At 38.1% G+C, this 26875-nt stretch overlaps 1 protein-coding gene across 1 annotated transcript in view; it reads left to right on the forward strand.

Annotated features, from left to right (window-relative positions):
* Nucleotides 1–26875, forward strand: part of ITGA9 (integrin subunit alpha 9) — a 232764-nt gene that overhangs the window by 47812 nt on the left and 158077 nt on the right. The window contains exon 15 of the mRNA XM_005429306.2: nucleotides 6818–6978. Within this exon, the coding sequence (XP_005429363.1) occupies nucleotides 6818–6978 (161 nt within the window). The remainder of the gene's footprint in view (nucleotides 1–6817; nucleotides 6979–26875) is intronic.

The following is a 26875-nucleotide window of genomic DNA, read 5'->3' on the forward strand; positions in this document are numbered from 1 at the left end:
AAGGAAGGAAGGAAGGAAGGAAGGAAGGAAGGAAGGAAGGAAGGAAGGAAGGAAGGAAGGAAGGAAGGAAGGAAGGAAGGAAGGAAGGAAAAGAAAGACAAGAAAGACAAGAAAGACAAGAAAGACAAGAAAGACAGAGAGAAAGAGAGAAAGAAAGAAAGAAAGAAAGAAAGAAAGAAAGAATGAAAGAAAGAAAGAAAGAAAGAAAGAAAGAAAGAAATAGATAATAGTTAGAAAATAGTTGAGGGGAACAGAAAGAGAGTGACAGGGACAGAATAAAGAAAACATCACCATCTGTGGATCCCACAATGTTCCATTGATCTTCTTCAGCTGATCTTCTTGGTGGCGATGGTCCCCCCGAAAAGCATCTTTATGGAGGTTAGAAAATAGTTGAGGGGAACAGAAAGAGAGTGACAGGGACAGAATAAAGAAAACACCACCATCTGTGGATCCCACAATGTTCCATTGATCTTCTCCAGCTGATCTTCTTGGTGGCGATGGTCCCCCCGAAAAGCATCTTTATGGAGGGGTGGGCTTTGATGACTCCTTTATACAGTTCTGCTATAATGAGCAAAATTTTATATCAATAGGCATGAAATATTTCAGTGTCTGACATCCACCCCTTGACTCAAAAATATAATAAATGTCTCTTTCCTTGTGATCTTCTTTAGTTTATGGGTTGTCCATGGAGGTGATAATAGAAAGATAGAAGCAACAGAAGCAATAACATGAGTAATCATACAGCATACAATAATCATCAACCCAAATCTCATTAGTCAGTGCTCCCACTCTCTGAAGCCCAGGAATCAGTGTTTTTTAATGGGTAGTGGGTATGAGGGATATCACAATATTATATCTCTTAGGTGTTGGTTCAATATGTTTTGAAATTAGTTATAGAATTATACAGTGGGTCTTCGTTTTCAAATTCCATAGAGGAGTATCCTCAACAGATACATGTATTAATATGTGTCAATCAGCCAAGTTTTGAGAGGACTCCCAGCTCTTGTAGTATAATTAATTAACTTTGCATCCTGGAATAAAAGTAAATGGATTTTTTGAGGATGTGTGTTTGACTGCATTCACGTATAGTTGGAAGAATATTACATGTAATATTCTTAGTCCACTGGATAATTCTATATATTATGAAAACCAGTTTTTATAATACAAAATTACTACACAAAACATATTTATGCAAAATGTTCTCATGCAAACATATTTTTACATCAGAGCAATGCTCTGTTTTCCAGAAGATAGTTGTAATTTAATCTTGACACAGAATAGAAACTGTGGATTTATTATTGGTGGGATTAGAAATGAAATTAATTTCCTTTCAAACTTAGTTGTATTATCCCAAGTAGCTTTTTTCTTTTGAATTTCAGTGAGTAAATTGCCCTCATCACATTCTGCACCCACAACTGAGAAGCATGTGTATTGCAGGATGTGCTATAGTCAGTACACTGATTAGCATAAATAGAAGAAGTGAGGCAAAGTTAAAATACCCTCTTTGAACATATGGCAGAAAATATAACATACACTGGCTTGAGAGCTTGTAGAAGGCTTTTTTGTATTTTATTCACATCCTTTTTGCAGTCCATGGCTACCCCTCCAGGTTTAGGTAGTGGGATTCAATAATTTCTTAAGTGACTTTTTTGTGTTTTGTTAAGATTTTTTTAAAATTCTCTACTTAGTAAATCAGAAAAATTTAACCAAATTATAATAATTTTAAAGCCCTCTGAGGCATAGCTGGGGCGGTTAATACATATTTGTGTGATTTCAAATATGTATAAATTTTTATACCAACTCTCAGGATAAAATTGGTTGAGACAAATTATACATTCATAAGACCATTTCCCACACCGTTTTTCAGCAAAAAGAAAATGAGTTAGACAAAAATCAAACTTATGTAGAATACTTTAACTAATATTTGATCTCCCAGCAAGCCACTTGCAATAAAAATACAAACAAAGTACAAACATTAACAAACTGCCAATGCAAACAATTATGGTGACATTTTAAATTTCATTGATTTCCATGCAGCTCCATTTCATGTGTTGGTAGGTTCCTATAAAAAGAAAGTGAATATGCTTGTTTGCAGTTTCTCTGCTCCCAAACTGTTTTCCTTATTTTCAATGTGGGGATGTTTGATCTTCCTTGTAAAAAAGAAAAGAAATAAACTTCCCTGGCAAAATATGCCGGAATGAAACAAGTCGCTGATTGCATTAACTTTTTTAGGTGAAGTTTTAGCTTTTATTCTATGAAGGGCTTGTTGCACCACTTCTGTTGTTTCCCATAGTTTTTCAGTGAGGTCTCCTCCAACTGATTTCATGTTCAGTGGAGGAGGGCAGACTGCTTTAATTGCAATCTGTGAATTAGGGAGTGGTTTTGGCATCTGAGTTGCCTTGGTTTTTTTTCATGGTATTAATAGGCTTCTGCTTTTTGCCTGGGAGCAGTCAGCCTTATGAGTTAGCTCCTTTTATTCCAGTGATTTTCCTTTTGGTCATGATTGAATTTGGTGGCAAGCAATGCCATCACCGAAAGTATTTTTTAATAACGCATCACCTTTTTAGTAACCAATTGCTCCCTATCTCAAGTTTGTTTTTTTTTCCTCACTACGTCTACCCAAGGGCTAGAGAGGTGGCTAACAGATTAACTAAGGAAAGACAACTAAACATTTTCCCATAAAGTTTTCCTACCACCCCCACAGAGGAAGCTGCCTGATAAATACCTAAACCTGCAAAGGGACTAAACCATCCTCCCAAGGCAGTAGCTGCAGGACTGGCCTCAGGATTAAAACCTGCTTGCTTCTAGTTCTCCACAACAAACCACAGACTTATGGGGGGGTGTTCTACACCAGATAGGAGCTGCAGAATTGGCTTCAAGGACTGGAACCTGTCAATTCTGGCTTTTCACAACAAAACACAGAAAAAGTACAGGGGCATTAGTCCCCACCAAACAGGAGCTTTCGGCTCAGCACAAAACACCACGTAGACAAGTCAGTTTACCATAATTTCCACAATTCCTTCAGAGAAAGATGCGTTCAAATTTCTAAGCCTCCAGAAGAAACCACAGTCTCCACAACCCCTCAAAGGAAGTTGATCCAAGTGCTAAGAATTCCTACGGATGGAATCCTAACAATCCTCATAGCTCCTTAAAAGAAGTAGTGTTTAGATTTCTAAGATTAACTACAGAAGGAAGTATATGCAATAATTTTGTGAGAGGAGACAATACTATTGTGAAAGACACTTCGGGTCAGAGGACATTAATCCTGCTGACTACGCCGACTAAATGTCAAGATCCAGTTATTAAAGTTATTAGAAATGCTTATGCCCAAATTAAGGTGCCAACAAGACCATACGTCAAAGTCAATAGTATGGATTTTATTTGATAGTAAATATGAGAGAGAGGGAGGGAAGGAAAGAAAGAAATGGAAAATAGGTGGGGGGAACAGAAAGAGAGTGACAGAGACAAAATAAAGAAAATATCACCATCTGTGGATCACAATTGTGAGAAATGATACTCACTTTCAAAAATTTAAAAAGGTTTTTTAAAACCTTATCAAAAAATACAACAGAAGACTGAATAGAGAAAATGATACAGTGCTGGGAGCTAAGGATTTTTTCCCACCATGTGCTCATCCACACAATGGATATTCTGCCTTTTAACCCTTTAGCCCCCTGTCTGTTGACTCCTTCTTTGCTGTCCAGTGGTGAAGATCACTTTCTTAGATCTTAATTGGAGGGCAGGTGTTGCCATAGTAATAAGCTGACTCTCCCAAATGCTCCAACTACGCAGGCCGTCCTGTGATAAGAATGCAAGGGATGGGGGGTGAAACATAACTATAAATCTATAAAACTTCTCTTAACATAAACATAATATTTGCCCTTTAATTGTGAGACTCAACCATCACATTACTCATCTATCACACAACGATGTTTCATTGTTCCTCTCCAGCTGGTCTTCTTGGTGGTGATGGTCCCCCTGAAAAGCATCCTTAGGGAAGAATGGGCTTAATTGGCTTCTCTATACAGTTTTGCTGTTATGAGCAAAAATTTATATCAGTGTTTGAGGCATGAACTATTTCAGTCTCTGACAACAGTCTAGATAATTTCCTCTACAATAATAACAACAGTAGTAATAGTCCCAGTCTGACAATTAGATGAATTTTAGTGGCTACAAAAATGAATGGTTTTGGTCATTTGACTAGAGTAGGGAGATAGATATTTTAGAAATTGCTCCAAATTTTCTTCTGTACTGTTCATTTCAGATGTACATTGCTTGTGTGTTGATCCATATCTAGGGTAGTCCTCATGCCCCTAATACTATTGCCTGAAAGACTGGCAAGATTTAGTGTAGGATAATAAGCTGTTTGATATTTTCACTGTTTAAACATGTTCCTAGGACTGAAGAAACATCCCTTATTAAAAACTTTTAAAAAGTAGACTCTCATCTTCTAACTTGTGTGCAGCTATAGTTTGGTGCAGGGATATTATTTCTGTCTGTCTCTCATTTTTCCAGTCTGTTTGGAGGCAGGCATGAGTCGGTGCTACCCTTAGAATGCCTCAGAAGCAGATGTGCTGCAGGGATGCGTTGTTCAGTGTATGGAGCAATGTGGATTGCTCCCTACTTAGACCCAATGAAAACACTATGAGAGAGGATTCAAAACAAGGTGGGAAGTACTGGGAAAAAGAAAGCTTTTTGGAAGGGAATGGAGAGAATGTCCTGTATATTCTCATTTGCTAGGGCTTTTGTTAATGCTTCCATTACATAAGAATTTTCTTTGCAAGCAAAGTTCATGAACCATTTTCTTCTCATAATTACTGTCAGAGACATCAAAGAAATACATTCATTTTCCAATGATTTTATGTAATTTTTTAGTTAGTTCTTCATTGTTTTCATGTGGTTCCTCCCACTTACCCCCTGGCAAATCAGTACTATAGCTAGGAGTTTAGCAAGCATTTACAGATGTGCTTATTCCTGAGGAGCATTTGCCTCCTGCTGTTTGTGTGCTTTGTCATTATCTTAGTGGGGGAGGAAGGGATATTCCAAGTGGTTCAGAGTGTGCCACCTGTCCATTAACACAGCCAGCTGTGTTTCATGTTTTTTAGCTTGTGGCCATGGCCTGATCTCTTCTCACTCCTCACTGCTTCAGGGGTGCTTTCAGTCCTATGGGATGACTCTTGCATCATAACTATATATATGCTGTTTAGGATGAAAATCCGTTATAAAATGCCTGCTGCCATTTACTTGGTGCATCTCTTACTGGCTGGAATAGTTCACCTGGTCTGCTGGGTAGCAGCCATCTTGAAGATACGAGCAAAAATTTCTCAGAGGGAGCCATTATCAAAGCTTTTAGGCATTTAACTTGTTATGGAAAATAAATAGTCAGTAGAAGAATTGAGCCCTTCTTCTGAGCTCATCAAATTCATGCCAGAGTTTTATTTTCATTGTGTGAAGTTGGGCGGGTAGATCCTCAGTAGAAAGAGAGAAAACTCAGAGCTGCTAGGCAAATGTTTGAAGGCATTACTTGGAAGATTTATTTTGCTAGTGAAAACTTGTCTTATGATCTCCTACTGGAGTAAGCAGGAAGAACTTACACAACTAGCAGTGATAAGTTTGGCCAGTTATTGCCTTAACCACCCACTACTCCAGGTTGCTTTTTGGAAGCAACAAAGTTGTGGGGGGTATGAATGCTAACATTCATTGCTAAGATGACTGCAAATAAAGAAAATAATTTTCAGAAAGTGCCACATCCTGGTTGACATTTGCATGATTTGTGCTGTTTTAGAAGGTTTGAGGTTGCTGCTGTTGTTTGTGTTGGTTTTTCTGCTTTTTTCTGTCAGAAACACAGTTTAAACATCTGAGGTTTTGTAGGGATTTTTTCTTTTGTTTGTTTTTTGGGGTTTCTTTTCTGTTAAGTATATGTTTCTAGATGCATTATTACACATAATTTCCTATGGGAAAGGATGGGCTGGGAATAATAGCTATATTGTTATAAATGATGAATTGAAAAGCCAAATTATCAAAATGTGAAAAGTTTTTATTTTTCCGCTACCAAAATACGGTCCTCAAAAACCCACAGCCAAAGAGACAGCGTCAAGCCCGGGATCGGCGCTGGTGAACCTGGATCTGACCCCTGTTGCATCAGATCTCCCTCTGTTCACGAGCGCCGCTTCTTGTGGGGCTGTTTTATACAGTTTTTTATGCCTGAGGCAGAGGCGTCCCAATTTCTTTTGTAACCCTACATATGCATGAAAGTTTCTTTCACTGTGCAGAGCTGGATAATCGCTGTTTCCTGAACAGTGGCAGGTGTTGATCGTGTGTGTCAGGGGAAGTTGAGTATTTAGATCTATCTTTCTGGTGACTTCTGCTATCTCGATCCATGGTATCAGTTGGGCGATGATTGTTTTTGGGCGGCTTCCGATCACTCGGGATAGCGGCAATCATCGCACTGAGCACGTTTATTCATAAGTAAATGGTGTATTGTTCTCCCGCTGCCTTCAGGAATTTTGAGATTCTGAAGAAGACATCGGCCTCTGGGCTGCTTGTGGTCAGAGACTTGTTTGGATTTTACAATCTTATAAAATACATTCTCTCTTTAAGCATGAATTATTTCATAACATATATTACATATTAAACATGAGAGTATGTTTGTAATTGGATCTGATTTTCTGTAGCCACAGGGAACTTAGTGATTGATGGATGGCCCTCAAGGGTTGCACAGATGCCCTGGAGGCAACATGTTCCATTGATAGGTGGCTGGAAAATGACTATTGTTCACTGTCATCCTTTGTTTTCTTCTTCTTCCTTTTTAAAACAGGTTTGAATTATAACTTGACTGCTGATGTGGCAAAGAAGGAAAAGAGCCAGCAACCCAGAGTTTATTTTGTGACTTCTGGAGAGACAGCAGGACAGATTACAGAGAAGTTACAACTGTCATTCATGCAGGAAAAGTGCGAGCATTACCTAGCATATGTCAAGGTCAGTTCATTCATGTCCTTCCTTACTTTGGCCTTACAACATTCCACTCTTTTTAAAAAGTTATTCAACCAATCTAAGTGGTGCTGATTTGGTTTCAGATGTTTAATTTCCTGATAGGTAGAAGTTCAGATCTTCTTGCTTGGCATGATTTGTGAGTCTGAGTACCTTCAAGACCTGCTGCCAGGAAAATACATTTTTTTTATGTTTGGTCAGGCAGGTCTTTCTCTCTCTCTCTCTATTTCTTTCTTTCTTTCTTTTTTTCTTTCTTTTCTTTTCTTTTCTTTTCTTTTCTTTTCTTTTCTTTTCTTTTCTTTTCTTTTCTTTTCTTTTCTTTTCTTTTCTTTTCTTTTCTTTTCTTTTCTTTTCTTTTCTTTTCTTTTCTTTTCTTTTCTTTTCTTTTCTTTTCTTTTCTTTTCTTTTCTTTTCTTTTCTTTTCTTTTCTTTTCTTTTCTTTTCTTTTCTTTTCTTTTCTTTTCTTTTCTTTTCTTTTCTTTTCTTTTCTTTTCTTTTCTTTTCTTTTCTTTTCTTTTCTTTTCTTTTCTTTTCTTTTCTTTTCTTTTCTTTTCTTTTCTTTTCTTTTCTTTTCTTTTCTTTTCTTTTCTTTTCTTTTCTTTTCTTTTCTTTTCTTTTCTTTTCTTTTCTTTTCTTTTCTTTTCTTTTCTTTTCTTTTCTTTTCTTTTCTTTTCTTTTCTTTTCTTTTCTTTTCTTTTCTTTTCTTTTCTTTTCTTTTCTTTTCTTTTCTTTTCTTTTCTTTTCTTTTCTTTTCTTTTCTTTTCTTTTCTTTTCTTTTCTTTTCTTTTCTTTTCTTTTCTTTTCTTTTCTTTTCTTTTCTTTTCTTTTCTTTTCTTTTCTTTTCTTTTCTTTTCTTTTCTTTTCTTTTCTTTTCTTTTCTTTTCTTTTCTTTTCTTTTCTTTTCTTTTCTTTTCTTTTCTTTTCTTTTCTTTTCTTTTCTTTTCTTTTCTTTTCTTTTCTTTTCTTTTCTTTTCTTTTCTTTTCTTTTCTTTTCTTTTCTTTTCTTTTCTTTTCTTTTCTTTTCTTTTCTTTTCTTTTCTTTTCTTTTCTTTTCTTTTCTTTTCTTTTCTTTTCTTTTCTTTTCTTTTCTTTTCTTTTCTTTTCTTTTCTTTTCTTTTCTTTTCTTTTCTTTTCTTTTCTTTTCTTTTCTTTTCTTTTCTTTTCTTTTCTTTTCTTTTCTTTTCTTTTCTTTTCTTTTCTTTTCTTTTCTTTTCTTTTCTTTTCTTTTCTTTTCTTTTCTTTTCTTTTCTTTTCTTTTCTTTTCTTTTCTTTTCTTTTCTTTTCTTTTCTTTTCTTTTCTTTTCTTTTCTTTTCTTTTCTTTTCTTTTCTTTTCTTTTCTTTTCTTTTCTTTTCTTTTCTTTTCTTTTCTTTTCTTTTCTTTTCTTTTCTTTTCTTTTCTTTTCTTTTCTTTTCTTTTCTTTTCTTTTCTTTTCTTTTCTTTTCTTTTCTTTTCTTTTCTTTTCTTTTCTTTTCTTTTCTTTTCTTTTCTTTTCTTTTCTTTTCTTTTCTTTTCTTTTCTTTTCTTTTCTTTTCTTTTCTTTTCTTTTCTTTTCTTTTCTTTTCTTTTCTTCCTTCCTTCCACCGCTTCCTTCCGCCACTTCCTTCCTTCCTTCTGCCACTTCCTTCCTTCCTCTTTCTCTCTCTCTCTTTCTCTGTTTTTTCTTTTTCTCTGTTTCTCTTTTTCTCTCTTTATTTAATTTCTTTCTTTCTTTTCTTTCTCCTTTTGCCTTGGTTTTTTGCTACAGGTATTATTCCCAAGGAGATAACATATTGTTTTATTAGGAACAGCAGGTTTAGTGTTTAGTTTTGTTTAAGGTCTGACTGCACAAAAGACTAGTAATACAAGCTGCATGGGGATGGCAGTATAGCGATAGGCCTGCAATTAAATAATTGGGCTCTTGGATTTGAAGAATCCTGTGAATTTCATCTGGGCTTGAAAGCAGTAGTGGGATAGCTTAATTCCACATGCATCATAGTCCTAGGGATACAAAGAGTGCTTTCCAGGCTAAGACTTAGAAAGGGTCTGTTTTTCCTGTGACAAACTCTTCATCTAGAGCTTGCTAGGACTGTAGTTATCCTAATTTGGCAGGTGTTAAAAAAATGCCACCCAGGTGCTATTGTTTTCAGATCCAGCACAATTTTCTTCTACACTAAAAATGTATAGAATGGATTTTAAGATTACATAGGAAGGACATTTATCTTTTAAACCACATATGTCTTACAAACACTAATCTTTATCACCAGTTCTTACAGAAGGACTTCTTCCCATAGATGAGTTTGACCTAAATTTGATGGATAACACTTGGTACTCTCTTGTTTTGAGAATACAGCACATCCAGCTTTTTCTAAATGTATAAACTTTTCCAGGAAGCTTTTTTGTACCTAAAAACTCAGAGAATGAGAGATAAAATTCATCCTTTAACTCTATCAACATTTTGTGCATGGCTGTTGAGAGAAAATAAAATAAATAAGGGCACCAAAGAGGAAATGCTGTCCTGTTAAATTGTGTGGATCTCTGTGAAGAAACTATATATCTTCCGCATTTTTTTGTTTCTGGAGCAACCTTTGCTGTCTGCTGTAGTAAAGCTTGTTAAAGAAAATGTAGGCCTATAAGATTAATTTCAAAATGTATCACTGAATTTAGTAATCCTGGTCTTTCTCCAATGAACACATCTAATTAGATTTCAATTTGTTGAGTTTGGATCAAAAGGAGCCATGTACCTATCTTAACCCAATAATGATTTCTTTCATAATAGCTCTTGTAGTTTTTGGATACTACACAGAATTCATTAAAGAGCTACATATGCCCAAGAAACTCTTTAAATTATTGTGACATTTCTAGCTAATTTGGGAAATTCAAAGGTAAAAACTGTTCTTCTGGAAAATTCTTAGGAAATTGGATTTTTATAGTCAAGAGAAACAATTAAACATGTCTAAAAAATACCATCAACTTAAAGCAAAATAGCTGGTTAACAAACAAGGCTCCTGGTTTTCTATGTGATATAAGCAGCCATTTTTCACTGTTAGAAGAATAACAGGAAATCTTGTAAGGGAGAATGAAAAGTAGTGGAGGAAGATAATCCCTGTGCTTTTCTGAAAAAGATGGTGTAATCCATAAGACAACATGATGTTAAAAGCCTCAAAGAGAGCCCTGCACACTCTGAAGGAGTGGAAATGGGGTCATGATCACTGCTATCCTTAGGTAACTGCTAAGAAAACATACCCCCTGAAAAACCAACCAAAAAAAACCCTCCAGAAACTCCAACCAGAGCTCTCCTTAATTGCATATATTTGTGATGGAATGGGTGATTAAAAATATGTGGGCTTAAAATGTACAAATATTTCATTTAGGCTTCCTGTTTTCCTTTTATTTACTGTATGTCTGATGAATTTTCCGGCATGCCAAATTGAGTTGTTTGTAGTTGCATCCTTAATACATTCCCTTTATTATTGTTTATTTGTGTCACTGGTCACAAAGGGATCTATGTAGCTTAACAATGTCAATTGTGGACTGCCTATAATGAAGGATAGAGAAGTTATTTGGACTGGTGTGTCGCCTCGTGCTAACTTGACTAACTCTGCTAGGTACACAGGGTCTCCAGTCCAAATGGAACACAGCAGAACTCTGTGGGTTAAGTTAGTCAAATGAAAGCCTGTTCCAGGCCTTGCTGGATGATACTGTTTTATCAACATGTAATTCTAGTATGCTGAAGGCACAAAATGGAAGGACTGAGAAAAGCCACTTAAACAAAACAGATCTCTACCAGCTGCCTGCATTTTTTGATAGATTTGATCTCAAGAAACCCCAGCAAAACCGAGCGCTAAAAGAGTTGCAGTCTGCAAATAAACTAACATTTAATTTTTTTACGATTGATAAGTGTTCATGTTTTGAGCATGACTCATTTCCTATTTGTGATTCCCTTTCAGGACAGTAGCTACTTTTCTTATTGCTGCTACTGAATTTGACTATTAAAGTCTGTATTTCCTCTTATCCGTGTGACTAAGTGGATTTCAGAATGTTTGTAGGATACATGTAGCTGGGATCTTCATCTTGTACAGGGCAGGGTATCAAATTACAGGTCAAGTTGCTAGAGCTGTGGTAGTTAATGAGAAAACATGGTTTCTGGTTGAGAACAGAGAATTAAATTGAAACACTTCAGGACTTCAAAATGCATTACGTATGGTTTTGTAGTGGGCATAGAGTTGTAGAGGAGTGATATGGTTTTATGATTCTATTATACTTTTCTTTTAAAATTGCCTATCCTCAATGGAACCTTTTGATGATTGCTAGTTAAGAAACTTTCTTTAGTATGCATTGGTAAAAAACCAATACTGACAGAAACTCAGGTGCCATCTCCAAAAGCTGTATTGTTTAAATTTAAACAACTTTTGAAGGTTTGACTGATACATTGAGTAGAACATGGCTGTTAGTTGAGAAGTTTAGGAGCACCCCAAGCTTTCTCATGTCAATATATAACTGATCCCTTGTGGCTCTTAGAAGGTGCTTCACTGCTGGACCATTCTTCTTCCAGCTCTTTGGGGATGGTAGTGCTGCTGCTAAAGATCATCTCTCCTTCAATGGTGATAAAGAGCAGATGAGTGCCTCTTGTGAAAACTGTCTGTCAGTTTTGCTAGAGTACAGGGATGCAAAGTTTAAATTTGATTAGCTTTTTTCCCCTTTCTTTTGTAAAAGGATTTGAGGTTTTTGGTATAAGGAATGGTGGGAAAATGGAATGTGATACCAAGAGGAAAAGAAGCAGAGTTTGCAAAAGGGAATGGAATCAGAGAAGACTAAGAAAACATATGGATTTGGAGGCTTTAGAAGTGTCTCCTTAATATCTAGGCGTGCGGCTGAAATGTAGAATTTTCTCATGGCAACTGCACTCATTTGATGGTGTTCAGAAGATTAGGGCAATGGGCTTAAGAGGTGCTGTGATTAAGGTAGTGACTCTGAGGAAACAATGTTTCCTTTTCCAATAACTGCCTTGGTTGTCTCCTGGTTATGTGGGCTCTCCTAGTATTTAGGATAGCTGTATTAGTGTATAGGATGAGAATTTTACAGAGATACCAAAGGACATGGTGCCTGCAGATTTATGCAGGATCAAAACACATCTTCCTTGATTTATCACAGAGGTGTAATGGTGATCATGTTGAAAGCCCCTTCAAGAATTCCTACATTTATTAAAGAAGCACCGTCTGGTTTGTTACCCCACTGTAGGGCAGCCAGCTGGTCTGCCTATTGCTACCAGTCACTGTTGTCTGTGTACAGAGTGTATGCTTTAATAGCTGCAGACACCATCAGCAGTACTGGCACACAATTAAACTAGACACAGCATTTATATTTTTCAGAGATCTTGTTCTTGGTTGCTTTAAGCAGTTTCATGTAAGTCATAATATTAATTCTCAATGGATCCAGACGTAGTGTCGCAGACATCTTTTCATGAAAAATCCTTTCTTTAGGATTTTTCCTCCTGAGAAGCTGAGAGGCCTCAGCAACAAAATGTAAACAATGGTTATCTGCTGCTGTGGAATGCAACAGGTGGATCTGTGATTGGCTCATGTTAGTTTGTTTGTAATTAATGGCCAATCACAATCAGCCGGCTCGGACTCTCTGTCCAAGACAGAAGCTTTGTTATCATTCCTTTCTATTCTTAGCTTAGCTAGCCTTCTGATGAAACCTTTTCTTCTATTCTTTTAGTATAGTTTTAATGTAATATATATCATAAAATAATAAATCAAGCCTTCTGAAACATGGAGTCAGATCCTTCGTCTCTTCCCTCATCCAAGAACCCCTGTGAACACCGTCACAACGTAGCTTATTGGAAGGGTGGAGCTGAGAAGTAACAGCCTTTGCATAATATCTGTGTAAGTGAAGAACTAATGTTTGTACGGACAGTTTTGGAAAAAACCACTTTTCAACAGAAATTGCACAACTGTGCTTTATTAATTGCTGAGTCCTGTAGCCAAAAATTTGCATTTTTATGGGCATGTTTCTGGTCTTTGTTTGCCATGCATCACTTGCTTTTAAAGATACTCTAGGCTGCTGACATCACACAAACAATCTAGTGCTGCTCGTCTATTTCAGTCAAGGTCTGTGGTCATGTTTGTTTCTCCCTCTATAGCTGTTTGATCTCATATGAGGGGGTTGCATGTATTGAAGTCTTTTTGATTCATAGTACCCGAGCTTTTTTCTAGAGATTGCATAAAGAAGCATTTTATCTCAGTCACATCAGATGTAGAGATTGACCTTGATGACCTTGATCATATGCTTTCTTCTGAGAGTTGCCTGCCTGTGAATTAATATCTCTATGTAAAGGTTTGGTTGGTAGCACTACAGGATAGAGATAACACTTGAAGCAGAGACTGCTTTTCCAGCAACAACAACAATGAAATCTTGGTCATGATTATCTAGAATTTTACAGAGTTTGGACCACTTGGTAGACAAAGAGAATACTGAACTGTTCCAGCCTGTAATAAAAAGTTTATCATCACTACAAGATAAAGCTGCTGTGTAGTTTTACCAGGAATGATGAGTGTGGTGAGATTCAATACTAAGACTGAGAGCAGAGTTGATGGCTTTGGGTTTGTTCATTTGGCTTGTTTTATGTAACTTTTGCAGAGCTAACTGGAGAAACTGCTAGGCCCAGCCAGATGCAATCATAACATGTGTGTAGCCTTAAAAGTCTGTAGGATAGGTGGGGTGATCATGAAGCATGGACAGGGGTTTATTTACAAGAAGCATGCTTTCCAGAAGAGTTCTGTTTTCCAAAACTGTGCAAAGTCCACTGATAATCTATAAGGATAGCCTGCCTCCCCTCCAGCAGAGCAAAATAAATGTGAAATACAAATTTAAAAAAAATTAAGTAGTGGTTTTTGTTGCCTTATTCTGTAAAGTGATCAATCATCTCTTTTTGGATAAATTCTGTCTGGCACTGAGTACAGCTGATGTCTCACCTTGAAAAATAAGCCAGGGAGAAGAGAAGCTGCATTTTTTCCTGCATAGCTGGTATGGACAAGAGAAAAACAGTGGGCAGCTGCATAACTGTTTTCATCACCTCTTAGTTAAATGGATTTAGGAGTACCAGAAGGAGTAAGTGACATCTTTGAGCTGAGCATTAACTGTGTCAAGATTTAAATACTGTTAATGATCATGGAGTTATCTTTGGCTTTTTCAAAGGTTTTTACAAGGCTCACCAAGAACAAGGAAGATTATCTTTCAGGGATCAGTTTATAGTCCAGTTAAAAACTGTCCTGTACAATATGACCAAAATCAAGCTGCCAGATGTGCTTCCCTTCCTTTCAGGAGGGGACCCATGCTGCAAGTAGTTAAGTGCTTTGAGATCTGTAAGGGCTAGCAGTGCAGCTAAGTGGGAAAATAAGTTGTATCAGATACTGTACTGTTAACCCTTTGGGAGCTTTTTAGTGGACAGTGTAGCTAGAGAGTTGTACGGTAGCCCAAAAGTGCTTGTGTCTTGAGGCCATTGGGAGGTTTTTAGCTGTGAGCTGAAGGCAGAGGTTTTGTCTAGAAATCCTCCTCTGCCCATCCTCACAGGTTTTTAAATAAATTACTTTTTTCCCCCCTCTTCTCACATTGTTAGGTGATATAATTTGGTGAGTGACTATCTTCTTCTTCTTTGTAGTTGGAGAGTTGTCTTTGAATGCTTTCTGCTCTGTACAGAGCTTATCTGTCATAAAATCTATGAAAAAAAATCCAATTTAAAGTCTTAACAAGGTAATTGATGTTATTGAAATTCACTCTTGCTCTTTGACTTTTGCCATTATGTATGAAAAAGGCCAAATATGTTGTTTATGGCCCAGGCAGAAATTTGGTTGCTGTGGTGAAGTAGCTGTCAAAGTGCCTGGCTAATCATATTTATGAATCCAAGCAGAGATTTTGTCGTCCCCAAATGAAATAAATGGCATTTTGAATGAGGCTCAGTTAGTAGACTTGCAGCACAGTAACTGATGAAATTTTGTCTTGCCTCCCTTTTTTAAACTGTACTGTACCCTGCTGAATCCTAAAAGGGTGCAAATCTTTAATCTTGAGCCCTTTGATGTACATGTCCCTTTGGTATGTTCTGTTATGGCAAAGAAATATTATTTATTTTTCAAGCAGAGTAGCTCAAAAAAGCATATTTCTCAAGTTTTGGCAGAGTTGAGAATTATTTTTACTGCATGCAGACTCTTAGTGAAGCATGACACTTCACTGCTGCTTTTAGATATTCAGTTGCAGACATATGCCTGGCTTTGCTGTCTGCCCACTGACATATTTCTGTCTGATACTGTAGTTTCTCAAAAAGAGATTTCATTCACAGATAAAAGCTTTTGGAGGTGGAGAGGCAGATTTAGGCCTCAACAGAACATAGCACTTTTAGGGTGGAGGCTGGTCAGAGGGCTGGAGACCCTCTCCTACAACAATAGGCTGAAAGGTTTGTGGTGTTCACCCTGGAGAAGAGATTACTCCAGGGAGACCTCATTGCAGCCTTCCAAGACTTGAAGGGGACTTACAAAAAAGAGTGACTTTTTTTAAACTAATAGACAGTAGGTTTAGATTAGAGGTTAGGAAGATCTTTACTCAGAAGTTGGTGATGTACTGGAACAGGTTGGCTGAAGAGGTTGTGAATGCCCTGTCCCTGGAAGTGTTCAAGGCCAGGCTGGATGGGGCCCTGAGCAACCTGGTCTAGTCAAAGGTGTCCCTGTCTGTGAGGTATGTGGGATTGGAATTAGATGATTTTTAATGTCCCTTCCATCCCAAGCCTTTCCATGATTCTTTGTTACCAGAGTCCACAGATTTGTGAGGCAGTCCATGTGACTTTTATCTGAAAGAAGTGATGGCATTTCCCAGTGATGGCACTTTAGGAAGTGAATGAACAGAGATGAAAGCTTGCTTTGTGCTAGGAAAAAATAATTTACAAAGGCAGGTAATGATGGATAGGAATATTTTTGCTTTCTCTGGCACTCCTGGTTAGCTGAAGAGTTCTTCTCACGTGGAAAGAAGTAGCAGAGAAGGCAACACTACTGTTTTCGAAACTTTCTAGCATGTTTTTTGTAGAGTTATATAAACTAAATACATGATGGCAAATTGTGCTGTGAAAGTTTATTATTTGCTTCTTTAGAACAAATTGACATTTAAGGGGAATACGCTTAAGGGTAGAGTTTTGCTGCAGAAAACTGCAATAGAGAACAGCTTGTTTATCTTAGTGGTTTTCCGGTTTAGAATACATGGAAGAATATCAGAATGTGCTCTAATCTCAAAGACGCACACACACATATACCAACAACACACACACATGCACATGGTCGCCTTCTCATGTCCAAACTGGGGAGTGCCTTAAATTATTACCTTTTCATTTTGCTACCCTTAGAAAGGAATGACCAGGGCACTTCATCAGGAAACACTGAAAGCAAATTCCAATAGAAAACTCTAGGCTAAAGAGAAAACAATTAATTTTGCTGCCTGTGGCTTCTGGGTATGTTCCAAACCTGTAACATCCTCTTAATCAGAATAGAGTCTTCCTAGAAGACTCTTACTTGTGCTATGTTTAGTTTGAGTGGCAACAACATAATGCTAATCCAGTGCCCTAGTTCATACCAGAAGTGCATGTCAATGTGTTTAAAGAAATGTGGGAATAATAGGTTGCAGCATAGAGCTTCTTTCGCACAAAATGCCTTTTCTCTCTTTCTCTCATAAGGAGATACTTACTATGTAACTTCAGGTGTGGAATTCATTTAGTCTTTACCTCCTAGGGTCCACAAATTGAGAAAAGGTGCATACTCTGTCAAGTTACCTTCACCGTCACATACTCACAGCACTTGCATAAGCAACAGGGTAGTTACAGTTGGTATGATTGTGCTGGTGATCAGAAATTAAATCCCTAGTCATACACTTCTAGTTTGTTTTTTTATTTGTCAATTCACCTTAGAGCTCTGTGGCTTCTCCTGGAATACGAGTCACTTTAGGGAATGTTTAGTATTTTGTATTAATACTACAGTAATGTGTAGTATTTTTTCTGTGTTAGCTGTTCTCCAGAGATTTGAAATGGATATTTATTCAGGAATTCAAATTATTTTCCCCTTGCCCACAATATCTTTGCCCTGATGGCATATGCTTAAGCTTGTTTCCTGACTTCATACTAGATGCTCTTATGGATTTGATGCATTAGGCAAATTAGATTGTTTCAATTTTACAACAGCCTTTTCTACCTTATGTCACCAATTGACCACTATGCTTGCTTTCAGTGATCACTTTTGCTTGGAAGAAATGGTCATAGTTGTAAAAAGTTTACTTATGAAAGCTATCCTCAAAGCAGTGAGGTAGTAAAATGTTAGGAATATGTGCAATCTTGATTTGAGTGTTTATTATCAAGTTATTAACCATATTTTCTGCCTAAGTTGCATGTGTTGGTGTTTGTGATTTCTCATGTGTAACATGGGACATTTCTTGTAAAAAAGTCTTCCTTGAAAATATTTGTGAACATTTATCTCCTTTGTGAAAACCTGAAAAACACTTAACAATGAGTGACTTTTGCATGCTTTTTATACAAGTTGATTTATTTCCATCCTGCTGTTCTAGTTATTTTTAATCTCCATTTATGAATGGGCTTTAAGACCCTGTATATGTTTTACTTGGAATTATATGAACATGCGTAATACCATAAGGGTAGGACTGGGTGATAGCCTGACTGTAACAACAAAATACAACAACAAAAAAGGAGATAATCCTGTAGTAGTTTAGTAGTTTATATTGCCCCCCTTTTAATTTTTTTTTTTTGGCCTGGGAGAAGGCCCAGGTCTAGTGTTAAATTCGAGACTGAAATGTGGAAAGTTAGTGGAAAGTCTAAGGGAATCTAAGATGAGAGTAAATTAAATTTACTACTTCCTTCTTAGATAGGTCTAGTGTTAAATTCGAGACTGAAATGTGGAAAGTTAGTGGAAAGTCTAAGGGAATCTAAGATGAGAGTAAATTAAATTTACTACTTCCTTCTTAGATAACAAAAGTTGAAAATACAACTGGTTAAACTTGTCATGACTTGGTAACTTTCATCCTATGAGTAGACTTACAGCTGTTCATTTGGGAAAATTGACTAAAAGGGAGCAGACATTAATAACTTTAGTGAGAAGAAAAGAGTGTAAAAATAGAAACAAGTAACAAAGAATGTATGTAACAGAACAGGCTGGCATAAATTTATACCTTCTTTTGCATATTTTTGACCTACTAGAATATAGATAGTAGCAAGTGAAATGTACCATTAGCCATAAAAAGCAGTTTTAATAAAGGCAAAGTGTATAGGGAAATGGTCTGAAGAAAAGGCTTTAAAATTCCTTTCTTTTAAGAAACTAAACTCTATCGCTTGGCTTGAAAATTTGGCTTGTGTGCTCTTACTCAATGAGCTAGAAAGGATGCTAAAATTGAAAAGCCAAGGTCTTTGTCATGTTAGGGAAAGTTTCCTCTGACCATCCAGGAGCCACTGCCAGTTACATTCCCACCACTCCAGACTTCTGCTGCAACCAAAACCCCCTCATAGTGGGGTGGCCCTGCTTGACTCTCCACACATACACCACTCTCATGCAATCAGACAGGTTTCCCTCACAGTCTTGACAGAAGGTATCCCATAGCCAAGTCTCAGATGTCTGGTTCCTTTAAGTACTTTCATCATGGTGCAGCAACATGATTACAGCTCATTTGGACTTCATCCAAAAAATGAGTGGGATTATTGAAGTGCAACAGCTCATCTGGTTTTCATGTTGATATTTCCTAAGATCTAATTGTCTCTTTAGTGAGTGATTGCATCAGTCCAGGATTTTGTCAGCTGTTGTGATCAGGAACCACTGCTGGTACGGTCCTTTGTATAAAGGAGTGCTTAAATAAACCATGGCAGTGCTTGTGGCTTATAAATAGCCAGGGGGACACTCACCATGGTGGATGAGGAAATTGCAAGGTTTGAATGTTTGAAGGGTTGTTTTCTTACAATAGACATCCCCAGTATAATCCCCAGTATAATCTAAATCTAAGTCTTTTGAGAAAGCAAACTTTAGACTGGACATCCTAAGAGAGGTTTTCCTCTCTTGTACCTCAGAGTTCTAGCTTGTCTGCAGCTGCATTGTAGGAGCATTTCTGAGACTGTAGGTAGGTCCTATTAGTTCTAGTCAGAACCAGAAAAAAAATAATAATAAATAAAAATAATTAATATCTTATTAAGAAAAAGAAAAGTCCAATGCTTGAAAAGGCTTATGTAAATGTATATGTGCTATAGTTTGGTACAGCTGCAGTGTTTGCCATCTGAGCAATGCCGTGTTCTGAGGTAGCTGAGAAGCAGGAAATTAAATAAGTAGGTGTGAAGAAGAAATGAAGACCATCAATTTTGTGTATATATATGTGTCATATGCTTCTAACGTCAAGTTGCAAGGACTGTTTAAATTAATTTAGGATCTAATGATGTTTTTAATTGTCATATATGTCTCATCTTCCTTTATTTTCCTTTCCAGCTTGATTTTTTCCTACTTAGAGATGTGTTACATGTATGCTATAGGGAAATGCAGTCAGCAGCAGATGTTTATGCTTTGTGATGTATTTTGGAAAGGACAAAATATGAAAGAATGATATCTGGGAGTCTTCACAGCAAAAGAGATGTAGTTTAGCATGTTGGTTTTTCTACTACTAAGTTGCTTCTTGTTCTGCTGCATTCCTTCCTCCAGTGTCAGGCTGGATAATCAATGTAGGCCCTGAGACAAGTGTTGCCTAGTAGTTTGCCAACAGCTCAGCATTATCCAAATTGAGCTTGATTTGTGATCCTTGGAGAGGTTACCTTAGATTTCCAAGATCTGGCAAGCATACCGACAAACTTAAACTCTGCCTAGGAGCTCACTCGTTGATGCTGGACCTTCAGCTCACTCTAGGCTTTGGCAGATGAATTTACCATACCTCTATTGCAAAACACTTTAATTTTAAAATGTTTTTTTCAGTTGACAAGTATCAAAACACTGTCTGTAACTATAGGCGGCAGTGTTTTAAGTGAGTGTGCTAATTTCCCTCATAGGTAATTAGTTGGTAATAACATAGTTAAGGAGCAGTATGATCAGGTTTTGCTCATTTGTGTACCACTTGCAGTTTTTAATAGATGGAATATTCATATTCAGTTTTGTCCTCACCATTGATCTATTCTCCACCCTCAGAAAAATTTTTCCTTTTGAGGTGTTGCAGGAGCTTACTTTTGTGGATGCATGTGGGTATGCAATACAAGACTACATCAAGCTGTGGGCTGCAAATAATTACTTTATGTACACAGTAAACAGAAGTTATGGAAGTTTTGACTCATAAGACTGAAGCACTGGACAGATGTATGAAACTAACTCAAAATATGCAAGTTAGTTTCATGCCCGTGGGAAAGGACTTCCTTTGGGTCATTAAGTGTCATTAAGTGTCTGTACAAACAAATCTCTACTTTTACTTTGGGATTATTTCCACTAATATACTAATATTTTTACTAATGTTTACAAATTTTTAGTATGCATTTTCAGCTTATCCTTCATTTTATCCTTCAAGACCACAGATTTCTAAGTAATGAGTGGGAATAAACTCAGTCACTTGTATAACTAAGCATTCTGCTTTCTCTTTTTCTCTCACTTGGGAGCAGATTTGTTCATACAAAGAAAGAGGGAATGATGCTGGGACTCGTTATTTTTCTATGTATATTAATGTATATGTACATTTAATCTGTAAATTTAAATAAATCATCCCTAATCAAAATTGCTTTGAAAAACAAAGCCTGTTTAAAAGAAATTTTATAAGACATCATCTCTAGGAAAGAAGAAACAATACTGGTATAGTAGCATCTAAAAATGCCTAACAAGACATGAACTTTTATGAATTTTTACTGTGCTCATCATGAACAAAAAGACATTTAGGAACAGGTCTTTACTCCTTGCATATGATAATCTCTCTGAACTGCTCTTGCTGTGCTTGCTTGAGAATAGCTGTTGGATAATCCAAGGAAGGAGAAGTCACTGAGGGAAATGAGAGACAGCTGCAGCTCTTTCATGCATCTTTCCTACTTATCTCAAATAGATCTCTTTCAAGCCTAGCTTTTAAAAACACAATTGAAATGGGTAAAGGGATCCTTACTTATCCATGATTTTTGCCAATGTGATGGTTTTGGTCAGTTTGTCACCCAAGGTTTCCTACTTGGTTCAGGGAGGAAAGTCATTCCCCTGCTATGCCGTGGGGTCCCTTCCCACGGGAGACAGTTCTCCGTGATCTTCTCCAACCTGGTTCCAATCTCGTGAGCAGCAGTCCTGCCAAAACTGCTGCAAGGTGAGTGCCTCCCTCAGGGAACAGTCCCCCCAAAACTGCTGCAGTATGGGTTGCTCTTCCACGGGGTGAAGTCCCCCAAAGACAGGCTGTTTCAGCCTGGAAGCAGGGCCCCCTCTCTCCACAGTGTTTCCCACTGGATCACAGCCTCCTCCAGGCACCTGCTCCAGCATGAGTGCCTCCCCCATGGGCTGTGGGCGGATCTCGGCATCCCCCGTGGACCCCCATGGGCTGCATGGCTGCTTCACCATGGTCTTCACCATGGCCTGTAGAGGCATCTCAGCTCTAGCGCCTGGGCTGCCTTTCTGTCCCTCCTCTCCACTGACCTTGGTGTCTCCATATTGTTTCCCTCACATATTCTCACCTCTTCTCTGGCTAGAAAAAACGATGCCCCACTTTGTTTTGATTTTCTTTTCAAATGTGTTATCACAGAGGCATTACCATCATCTGTCATTGGCCCAGCTTTGGCCAGAAGCATGTCCATCCTCAGAGCCACCAGGGACTGGCTCTGCTGGACATGGTGGAAGCTTCCAGTAGCTTCTCACAGAAGCCACCTCTGTTGCCCCCTGGTACAAGAAAGGGCTGAGCAAAACCAACACAAACAGCCAGTGGCTGTGTACTGCGGGACTAAACCCAGAAGTGTTTGTCACCATATACAAGAATATACCAGGCCCTTTCTTATGCAGGCAGTGGTGATCAAGAACATGCACTGGGGGGGAGGGGGGGGGGCATTGGGAGTCATCTCTGCCCATCAGCTAAAGGGCAGATGCAGTGTTTACCACACCACCTCTGCAGATAGATAATGAGTGGATGGATTTTGTAAAGTTGTCTACACTACAGGTAGCTGAAACACTGGTATTTTCTCTATGTTTTTAGTTGTGACTTTTTTTATAAAAAGTGTATTGGTATTTTAATGTTGTGTTTGCAAATGGATCTTTTTAGTTGGCAGCCCTCAGGCTTTTCTCAAGCAGGTAGAATTTTCCATTTTAGCCTACAAGAAAGTGGTGTTTTTCCATGTAATCTCTTTCTCAAATAGTGCAAAGAGAATAAGCTATGATGCTGAGCATGTTTCATTCCAGCTCAGTCAAGGAATGAGGCTCCAAGGCCTCATTCTACTTTAGGCCTTGGAAGAAACTCTTGATTCTACTTTCAAGGGGACATAGCATGACTTACTTAAGACATTTTCTGAGATTGTCAGGAATAAGATGCCAGTGCTGGTCATCTGTGAGAAAAAGTGTCAGCTGTACTGTCATTAGGCTGATATGCATAATGGGTGATACTCACCTCATCACACATCTGTTACTTTTCACCTTTGGTTGCCCTTGCAATTCGTGGCAAGAAATAAACATTAGGCCATGACTGTCTTGGGCCACTCCATATGTGTGTTTTAGGGCAAGACAAGTAAGACTCCATTGGCTCAGTCTTTACTGACTCACAAAAAAGCCAAAAGCAGCTTATTGGAGGTTGACATTTGTATTACAGATGTCAACATTTAGCCAAAGGAATCCCACTCAATCCAGTCCATTGTTATCTGATATTATTTACAAGTTAAGAAGGAAAAAATGCCCAGTTGGTAATGATACACTGATCTGTTTCCAATATTCTGTTTATTAAGAGAATAGAGAATTGGTACAGTCAAAAATCCATTTTTCACTCGACCCCTATCCCTTGCAGTCAAATAACATGAAAGAAAATCCCATACTTTTTAGCTGTAAATCTGAACTCAGCTTGGGGACATATACAAGGTCTCACTGAGTGAAAAGAAATTAAAGTGATCAGAGTGCAATTTTGTTACCATATGATAAATTTGTCTACACCTGGTGAGTTAACACAATGCTTCTTCTTAAAAAACCACTGGCCTATGGAACTGCACAATGCCCATGGTGTAAGAAGTACAACTGGAAGTTCACCAGTCCCATTGCCCTGGTAACTTAGTAGATTGTCTGTAACACTGGGGTCCCTGATCACTAGGGACCATCAAAGAAGAAGAACTCATGCATAAAGGGGAGGGAAAATATGTTAATGATTTTGGGGAAAATATAATATATATGTTTAATCTGGGACATCAATGCCTATGTATGTAAAATACAGTATATAAACAGAAACTTTCCTGTGCTCAGCATGTGTGACTTTAGGAGGACTATTCCCCTTGTGTGTCTGGCCAAATAAAGAATGCTTGCTTTTCAATGTTACATTAGTATTAAGGAATTTCTTTTTTACTGAATTTTTTGGTAACAGCTCTGTCCAGTGTTCCTGGTTTTTTTTCTGTCTGCTAGTCATGGGATGAAAGATACAGGAGTCTTTTATACATCTACATCCTAATTCTCTCCAGCTTTATTGAAATATGATCTGATGGACAGCCATAATTATTAAACTTGTGTTCCTGTGTTACAGCTGGGTATTCCACCCTGCTTTTTAAGATGGTAGCCAATCCACATGAGAGATCATCATAGCCTTTCTATTGAGAGCTGTAGTAGTAGTTGGATCAGAGCCCTGGCAAACAACTCAACAGCTGTGAAAGATGTTAGTTAAAGGGTTTAAAATAGTTTATATTACTTTCACTGAAGAGCTTAGTGGTAGCATGATTATGGTCTACTTCTTTTTCATGCTGAAACGACCATAAAATTTACCTTGTGTTTGGAGCCTATCATATTTTACACCTTATCTTTTGAAAATTGAGTGGGCATAGGGGTAAAGCCTGCTTTACTGAAAATTATATGAACGTGAATTCAAAAGTATAACTCTCTTGCCATTTTTGTCATTGTTTAACAATTTGGAGAGCAGTCAGTGAAGTGTAGAAGGCAAATGGCATGGCATGGCATAGGAATGCTAGTGCAAGGGGATATCTGAGGTTTGTGTTTGAAGTCTGTCAGAATAAAGTGCCATCACCTTTTTCTTCTCAGCAATGACCACAGCTATATTAAACACTTCAGTTTTGTTGAATTGTCATATATTTTGTTGAGCTGAAAGAACTAGCTGGTGAACATCTGCATAAGAGTAAAGCAATATTGATTGTACATGTGAAGGCTTGTCTCTTAAAAGCTTCTGGGGGGAGGTTGTCAGTGGAAAGAATTGTGCTAATCTGAAATGGCTTTTGCTGAGTACTGTGACAAAGTGGTTGTACTTGTTGGTGGGTAGGAATGTGTCATGAACAGTAAGGAAAAATCATTGCTGTTCCATAGCAAACAACATTTTTGATGCAAAATTGCATTCTTGCTGCAGCACACGTATTTCAGTCTCAGTTTTGTTTTCCTTTGTGAAGGACTAGGTTGCCTTTGCCATGGAAAGAGGAGAGAAGAGTGCTGGACAAGTTTTGTCTTGCTGTCAACAGACAAGCAAAATAATACATAAGCTGCAGCAGTGACTTCTGGTGTAGGCAAATTTATTGCTACAGAGCTGCAGCAGCCAGGATTTCAGTGATCAGGAATACAAAGAGGGACCAATTTGTTGCCTTGGTGGTTACCAAACTGCCAGCACCATCTCTAAGACCCACACACTTGCAGCACTGCATGGCTTGTGCACTCTCAAGCTCCTCTCCTCTTCCCCGGAGAGAGCATCCTCTACTGTTGGGGCCCATGTCAGAGGAGTCATGCAGTGCTCATGGATCATGGACTTGGCATTTCAAACACAGGGTAGCAGACATAAAAATGACTCCTGGAAAGGTAGGCCTTATTCCAGGGTTTCAGCTCACACCTTGGAGATGTTTTGGGGATTTTTTCCCTTTGTAAGATGTACCTATGCAAATATTTTGTTAGGTTGGTGTAGTGGTTTTGGTTTGTCAATTTGAAATTTCACTAATTTTGAGATTTCTTGGCCAATGCACCAAAGAGTGTGGTGGGTTTTAGTGATGGTTAAACACCAATGTACTTCTTGCTGTGAGATAGGATTAAGAGAAAGGCGAAGCAGGCTCAAAACCTTAGAAGGGTATAAAGAAATTTTTATTAACAGTAACTAAAAGAAAAAAGTAGTAAGAATCAAAACAAACCCTTTAGAACACTTCTCTTTCCCCCACAACCTTTTCTTTTCCACTGACAATGTAAAGAAACAAAACTTAAAATTTCCAGTCAGTTTACCACCTCTAAAATAGTCTTCCTTTAGTTCACTTAGGGAGAGAAGTCCTTCTGGTTAATGATATGGAGACTTCTCCACAAGAGGGAAAAACCAGTTCCCTAGTAGTTCTTAATTTCCTCATAGATAACAGACGCCCCAGGGAATCCTGCCATGTGAAGTCCCTCCCATTTTCTCCAAGCCTCCCACAGCTTGTTGATGGGCCATGTCAATTTATGGGGTATTGTTTTAAAGATGAGCTGTTAAAAGACAGAAGTTCTCATTATCTATTTCTAAAATCATCCTCATCCCTGGGAACAGAGATCTTCTCCTCCTGGGGGCACAGGATTACTCTTCTCTCTTTCTCTGTTCAAACTTTTTATGGGATTACAGCTATTTTAACATCTGCTTATTTTAACATGGAGGCTTTTGCTCGATATAAATTTGAACCTTTTATCTCCTCATAGTTTCATGCGTTATAGGGAAAAAGAGTCCTTTCTGCATAGCTTAGAGGAATTCCATCCCAAGATCAAGGCATCTCCTCATCCCTCCTACCTGGGACTTGACTTCTACTTTACTAACCTCGATGTTTTCATGTTGTTCCTTTACATGCTTGCATCTTGTTCCTTTTTCTCACGCGGGGGTGGATTGAAGCACTGACATGGTTAACATGTTGCCTGGGCCTCACAGGCGGTTACCTGACCCTGCTAACTTGTGGCAGGAGCTGCAGCTGGGAGGTGTGGTTAGTATCTAGTCAGCCAGGCCAGAACTCAGCAGCAGTACACCGGGGGTGGGGGGTGGCTTCTCCTTCCCCCTGCACAATGATTGTGGCAGCTTCCACGGGTAAAATTCCCGGGCCGACTCCCCTCGCAGGCCCGCCCGGCCCAGCCCGGCCGAGACAGGGGCCGGGCCGGCTGATGTTACCTCGTTCCCGACTGGCAAAAAAAAAGAGGAAGTTCCGGGATTTCTTTCTTTTTTTTTTACATGTGTGTTTCACAGAAGCATGTGCGATTTTCACTGGTTGGAAGTTTTACATCACTTCCCTGGATTTCCTCCTGCTGAGGATGTGTACTGTAGTTTTGCAAGTTCAGAGTCGATATAGTCATACCTGGTAGCCATATTGTTGTATGGATTTATTTTTACCAGGGTTTCCAGTGCTTTTCTTGGCTGATGTGATTCACAGCCCTAAAAATTTATCCTTCTCTGGCAAAGACTGTGTATCCAAGGATTACTGGCAAGTTTAAAAGCTCTCGCATATGTATTTTGCCAAGTAGTGCAGAAATTTGTAAGAATTACATGAAATTAGGTGTGAACCAAAACTTCCCCTAGCACAGACGATTGAGGCAGGACTACTTTCTCTCTGTCCCAGAGCCAGACCCATAGCACACTCTTCACCAGTGAAGCCTTGACTAACCCTCCAGCTAGAAGACTGTATTAACCAGATTTTAGAATAAAAATGTGGACTCATAGAGAGGTCCATTGCACACTGAAGAGCAGATTGGCTCACAAAAGATAAAAGAACCTGTTCT

This window comes from Geospiza fortis, unplaced genomic scaffold (assembly GCF_000277835.1).
Source record: "Geospiza fortis unplaced genomic scaffold, GeoFor_1.0 scaffold197, whole genome shotgun sequence".
Lineage (NCBI taxonomy): Eukaryota > Metazoa > Chordata > Aves > Passeriformes > Thraupidae > Geospiza > Geospiza fortis.